The 7,018-nt window shown below is 44.4% G+C and overlaps 1 protein-coding gene across 1 annotated transcript; it reads right to left on the reverse strand.

Moving 5' to 3' along the window:
• Positions 1-250: 250 nt before the first annotated feature.
• RPLP0 (ribosomal protein lateral stalk subunit P0) lies at positions 251-6,111 on the reverse strand. The gene is made up of 8 exons (XM_044275423.1): positions 6,061-6,111; positions 4,335-4,440; positions 3,507-3,682; positions 3,338-3,425; positions 2,405-2,551; positions 2,079-2,264; positions 1,851-1,991; positions 251-449 (listed from the first exon to the last, which is right to left on the reverse strand). The coding sequence occupies exons 2-8, from the start codon at positions 4,386-4,388 to the stop codon at positions 297-299; spliced, it is 945 nt and encodes a 314-aa protein (XP_044131358.1). The 5' UTR covers positions 4,389-4,440; positions 6,061-6,111; the 3' UTR covers positions 251-296.
• Positions 6,112-7,018: the final 907 nt, after the last annotated feature.

Below are 7,018 nucleotides of genomic sequence, written 5' to 3' on the forward strand. Positions count from 1 at the left end.
TACAGCTGTCTGCAGATGAGATGCTGGCTTGATTATCGAAGACCTGTCTGCCTTTAAAAAAGGTCAAATATTTACTTATAAGGTATCTGCCTTATATCTGGTGGAATTCGAGGCAGAACTTGGCAAGAGCTCATTTGCACACCTTCTACCCTTGTGTGGAGTTGGTAGGGCTCGATCTGATCTACTGTGTTCAGTCAGTAACTAATAGCACAGTGTTTCACCTTCATATTAAATCACAAAGCACCAGGCGTTAGTTATATGGAATTTTATTGATGTAATTTGACCGATGAAACATCTTAATCAAAGAGTCCAAATCCCATATCGTCGTCAGACTCCTCAGATTCTTCTTTCTTCTCCTCCTGAGCAGGTGCAGCAGCGGGAGCAGAAGCAGCCTCTACAACAGGAGCAGCGACAGCAAACGCAGATGGATCTGCCAGGAAAGCCTTGACCTGCAAAACAGAAGGCCCAGTAAATACCAACACGATCATATAAAGCAGACCAAGACAGACTGACTATGCGAACTAAAGCACAACAGGCATAGTATTGGATAACCCCTTTAAAGAGGTTCTCTGGGAATAATGAGTTTTTATCAAGTGCCCCCAGCCTGCCTCTCTAAACTAAAGATGCATACTCACCTGCTCTCTGCAGCTCTGGCCCTCCACAATAAATTCCACCATGTCCATGTTCCAGTCCCCGCCGTGGTGACAACCGATGCAGCACGGACACATGCTCCACTGCAGCAAACAAGCAGCAGTGAGGTGCCACCTGTGGCTATGTTACTGTGGAAACCAGTTATTGGCTGCAATGGAGCATGTTACCATGCTGTGCCGGATGTCAACCCTGCAGGACCAGAACATGGACACAGTGTGAAGAATTAGCAGCGGGGGGCAGAAAAGTATGAATCCTCTGTTTAGAGAGGCAGGCTGCAGGCACTTGCTATAAATGTATTATTCCAAGATGACCCTTTTAAACGGGTTGTCCCCATCCACACAACCAGCTGATCAATAAGGTCCAAAAACCCCAGTGGTAAAAGCCTTAATGAACATTAAGGGGAAACTTCTGAAGACTTCTATGCCTTTCCTAGCATAGAAAAGTTGACTATTTCACAGAACTCTAATTTTGTACCAAAAAAATAAAAATATAGATTAGAGTTAGGGCCTATGCGCAGCACCACATTTTGCAGTCACTCCATCTCTATTGGACTGCTGAAGATAACCGAGTGCTGTAGCCTGCTTCTCTATAGCAGTCACAATGAGAGGAATGGGGCAGGGAGAAGTTTAAAACCCAGCACAACCCCTTTAATACTACCAGTACATTGGAGCGGGGTGGCAGCAGGAGACTGTTGGAGCAGTTTATTTAGGCATCGGTCAGACTGACCATTCTTCCAAAGCAGGTTTTAAAGTTCAAGCAGTGATAGGATTTCTTTGGATGCAGACCTATCTAGAATCATCTTCATGCACGTCCTATTGCTCCCTGCTGAAACCTGCCTCACAGGATCTCAATAGCGGAAGAAAACAATTCAGTTTTGTCCCTATTCATTGTCAATAGGGACAAAACTGAACGAAACGTATCAAAATGCATTTTGTTTGGTTGCGTTCACATCGCAGACAGAATAACGCTGCAAGCAGCATTTTTCTGTCTGCAATGTGGTGCGGAGCTAGAAGGATCTGTCCTGACACATACAATGTAAGTCAATGGGGACCGATCTGTTTTCTGACAATAGAAAACGGATCCATCCCTCTGACTTTCAATGGCGTTCATGACGGATGCATGCTTGTGTTATTGTAATGAAGTGTTTTTGCAGATCCATGACAGATACACAAAAAATGCTAATGTGAAAGTAGCCTTACCTTGTCTGCCAATGGGAAGCTGTAATCTGTCTCCACTGCAACAGCAAGAACCCGCTTGTATCCATTGATGATGGAATGAGGTATAGAGGCGACAGTCGGATAACCAATCTGCAGGCAAACACTGGCCACATTGCGCACACCCTATTAAAAATAAAAATAAAATTGTAGATTCAAGTCACACGAGCTTGCAACTATATTTGAACCTTATAATTTGCATAGGTAACATACCTCCAAAAAGCGAATTCTCAGGGCATCCTCTGTGATATCCAAGACATCTGGGCTGTAGATGCTTCCATTGTCGTAGACTTGTTGGATTATCAAACCAAAGGAGAATGGAGAAATGTTCAACATGTTCAGCAGGGTGGCTTCGCTGGCACCTACTTTGTCTCCAGTCTTAATCAGCTGTACATCACTCTGCAGAAGAAGTTTTTGCCATTAGGCTGCACCTACTCCTATATGAACTAGAGAAACTCAGACTACGCAACCAAATTCATTTGCAGCTTTCATTTATAAAGAAATGCATTTTAAGTTTGGCCACCAAGACCATTGCTTACCAGAATTTCAATAGTTCCTCTGGAGATTTTAGTAGTGATTCCCAAAGCCTGGAAGAAGGATGTCTTCTCAGGACCCAAACCAGTATTCTGGGCAGGCACTGTGACTTCACAAGGTGCAATGGCTCCAGCACGAGCAGAAGCTGGCACCTAACAAGACAGTTTTTTCAAAAATTAGGGCACTGTGTAAAGTTTTGATGAACAAACTAACTTTGGCATTCCTTATATACGGCTAAAACACATCTTTCCTCATTCTGCGTAGTAAAGGTGCACCGCATCAGACTTCAGGTATGTACGTACAGTCTTTGCAGTGTGAACAATGTTCTTTATCCCTCAGTTTTTATCGCCAATAGTGAGAACTGCTACTTGGAAGTAAGAATGAGCCATGTGCAATTACCATGCAGTCTAACCAATTCCAAAAGCAATCAACACACCATGTTATACATGTGAAGGTAGCTAATTGTACTTTACAGCAGGATATCATTTTAGCTTGACATTAACCACTATGTAGAACCTTCAGGGGCGGACTGGCCATAAACTCTACAAGGAAATATCCCAGAGGGCCGCCTAAGCACTCCCCATGCTCACTGGCAAGGTACAAAATGATCTTATGCCCATCAGGTACTTCTGTTCCTGGCCAGTGGCGCTCTACTGAATTCAACTGTACTGCTGTTTTTAGAATGGTAATACAGTTGAGTACTGTAACGGGGGTGTCAGTATTTTGTGCTGCACTACGGTACTGCTAGCCCCACCTACTTCTGTTGCCCCCAACTTCTTTCGACTGGGACCAGCATACAACATGGGGTCACTTAAAGATTTTTTTTGCAGGGCCACTTTAAGCTCCCAGTCCATCCCTGAGATAGTCTATTTCCTACAGCCAAGAGGTCCCTTGCCAATAGCTACAGGTTACCTTCTACCTTATGGAGGTGTGATTACCTTGTTGGCAAGTAGCATATCTCGCACTTCTGTAAGATCTTCCTTGGTGAAAACAAATCCCACATTTCCCTTGATGTGAGGCAGAAGCCTACAAAAAAAAAAAATTTGAAATTAATTGCTTGAAGAAGACGAAAATACATCATTCATGAAAAGCAAAGTCAAGACTCACTTTTCCAGGGCAGAGTTATTTTCCAAGTGGCCACGGATAGCCTTGCGCATCATGGTGTTCTTTCCCATCAGCACCACGGCTTTCCCTCGCAGGGACATACGGATCTGTTGCATCTGCTTTGAGCCAACATTGTCCGCCCCCACGATAAAGCATTTTGGATAGTCATCCAGCAGTTGCTGAAAGAAAAAACAAGAACGTTTGTATAAATTCTGTAAAACTACAGGCTTAGTAGCCCATCTGTAAATGTGTACCAGAATGGTCAAGATCACTTAGGCTACTTTCACACTGGCGTTTCTGGTCCATTTGTGAGATCCGTTTCGGGGCTCTCACAAGCGGCCCAAAACGGATCAGTTTAGCCCTAATGCATTCTGAATGGATAAGGATCCGTTCAGAATCCATCAGTTTGCCTCCGTTCAGCCTCCATTCCACTCTGCAGGCGGACACCAAAACCCTGCTTGCAGCGTTTTGATCTCTGCCTGACAATGCGGAGCCAAACAGATCCGTCCTGACTTACAATGTAAGCCAATGGGGACAGATCCGTTTTCACTGACAATATGGTGCAATTGAAAACGGATCCGTCCACCATTGACTTTCAGTGTAAGTCAAAACGGATCCGTTTGCATTATCATGAACGAAAAAAATAAAATAAATAAAAGCGTTTGCATTATAGTTGCGATCTGTCTGTGCAAAACCAGACGGATCCGCACCTAACGCAGGTGCGAAAGTAGCCTCAAAGGGATTGTCTCAGCTCCTGAAACAACCCCTTTAACATATCTATAAAAGTTACACATTTACAGAATCAAGTGAAGCAACAACAAAAATACTTACAATGATTTTCAGAAAATAGTTGGACTTCCACGTAGACCTGTCTTCCCTGGGCATCTTGTCAGTGCTTCCAAGGATTGCCACAAAAAGGGTTTAAAGACCTGATGATCTTGTGAAAGAGATACTTACATCAGCTGGAGAAGCAGCACATTACATAACAGTTATCTGCACGGACTACTACTACAACCCGCTGTAAACCAGTACTGTGCTATACAGAGCAAGGTTTACAAACCTCCACAAGCAGGGAGCTACACAATACCATTTTATTGCTTATCGGTACTGTCAGTATTTCAATACTAAGCTGTGCTATTGCGTAGTTTAGTGGCAGGTCCAACTGAGAGAACGCGCCCACGGTATGTTCTGATCAGCTGCCCGCTCTAGCCGCACGGCAGTGAAGGAAGGACAGCATCCTTCCCACCGCAATGCAGCCGGAAAACAGGAGCAGCGAGGTGTGCAATGGTGTCAGAAAATCCTTTTAGGGTGTATCTCACGGCCGTGTCCGTTTTGTGGACCGCAAACCCCAACAGTGAATCTGCAAAACACAGACACCGGGTGTGGGCACCCCGCATCGCAGTGCAGACCCATGTACTTCAATGGGGCTGCGATCTGCAAGATGAGGCCAAAGATAAAACATCCTACCTTTTGCAGACCCAGAAGGGCCTGTTAATTACCAGCGGAATTAAAGGAGCACGAGGAGCGGTGTCATTTGGTTTTTAAGACTACTTTCACACTAGCGTTTTTGCTGGATCCGGCAGGGTTCAGCAAAAACGCTTCCGTTACTGATAATACAACGATCTGCATCCATTATGAACAGATCCGGTTGTATTATCTTTGAAATTGCCAAGACTAACTCCATTGAAAGTCAGAGGGGGACGAATCAGTTTTCTATTGCGTCAGAGAAAACGGATCCGTCCCCATTGACTTGCATTATGGGTCATGCCGGATCAGTCTTCAGAAAGAAAACTACAACATGTTGCGGTTTGCCCTCCGGTCTGGGAACACAACTTAACAGAACGGAATGCAATTTTGAAGCACTCCGTTCTGTTTTTGTCCCTTATGACAGTGAATGGGGACAAAACTGAAGCCTTTTTCTGGAATTGAACCCTCTATGACGGATCTCAATACCGGAAAACTAAAACGCTAGTGTGAAAGTAGCCTTAAGGGGTTCTCTGCTATAGACAATCCCAATAACAAAGTGATCACTAATTCACTAAGTGATCACTGAATTTATCATAAAGGGGACATTTTTGAAATACCCCGACATTCAGTGGCGCCCCGTTCTTGAGGTTGGACCTGCATGGCATATCCTATCCAAGTACACATGATGGGATAAAGGATCCCTTTATAATTTACATAACCAGTGGGACCAAAGCATTAGGAAGCCAGGTCCAGAGGAGGCAGTGGAGCCTATGCAACTCTAGGGGCCTACACACTAGGACTCGGTAACAGACTTCTGAAGGTTGTACTTTCTATCACATGACCCTGCACGTAGACTGTTACATGGAGGCAGCTACGAGGTAATGCCCACAGAACACATGGCAATTCAGAGGAAGCCCCATAGACCGAGCACTGCTAACTGTAAGCCGTCAGGCCGCCATTCACATGGAACACATTAACAGAAGCCTGCGGCAGGACACGGCGCCAAGACATTAGACACGAGCCGTGTACAGAGACGTAAACTGGGGCCACAGAACACCCTCCAGCCGCCGTGCTGGTAGGCCGAACATACCTCACACGAGGGCTCCGGGAGGTAAAAGGAAGGGTGAGTCGGGCCCACCGCTTTTATATTACACGGTGTCCACCAACCAGCAAGCTAGAAATACGAGACTACGATGCTGATTGGCTATGACATTTCGCTCTTTCGCTTCTTATTGGATATTAAAGCAATCACTCAATCTTGTACTCTTAAAGGAACATGCTACTGAAAAGTTTGTCTTTTTGTAAGTGAATAAAATGGGGGGCCCCCTACTGGAGTGGATGTAAAGTTACAGCTTATTCCGAATGTTCAAAGCATTGCAAGGCAAAGTGCATCTAAGAACATGCAGCAGTAAAAGAGCAATTAAAGGAAGATGCTGGAGATACATGCTTTCTTTAATTAACCCCAAACATCTGAGAGCTGAGCAGGCACCCAACCCAGGGAATGCCAAAGCACAATATTACCATACTGTTACTTCGCAGAGCACTATACAATGACCAGTATTACCTCCATACAGTAACCATAGCAGCTGTACACAGACGTTCTGCAGGCTGTATAAGTGATTACAGTTGGCGTGTTCTACCCTCCCACTATTACCCACATTTCTGTGCCTGTTGCTGCCCCATCTATCACTGTACCTACTGTCTGGCACAATGCCACCAAATACTGTACATCATAAACATCATCATAACTACAAGTATACAGTCCTGATCAAAAGTTTAAGACCACTTGAAAAATGGCAAAAAAAAATAATCATATTTTACATTGTTGGATCTCAACAAGGTTCCAAGTAGAGCTTCAACATGCAGCAAGAAGAAATGGGAGTGAGACAAAACATTTTTTGAGCATTCAATTTAATGAAAACAATGAATAAACTGAAACAGGCTGTTTTTCAGCTGATCCAAATTTTAGGACCACAGGCCAAATCTGTGCAAAGATGTGGATTCATTGTCATTTTCTGTCAGGTAGTCGCACGTTGTGATGGCAAAGG

The sequence above is a fragment of the Bufo gargarizans genome, chromosome 1 (genome assembly GCF_014858855.1).
Source record: "Bufo gargarizans isolate SCDJY-AF-19 chromosome 1, ASM1485885v1, whole genome shotgun sequence".
NCBI lineage: Eukaryota > Metazoa > Chordata > Amphibia > Anura > Bufonidae > Bufo > Bufo gargarizans.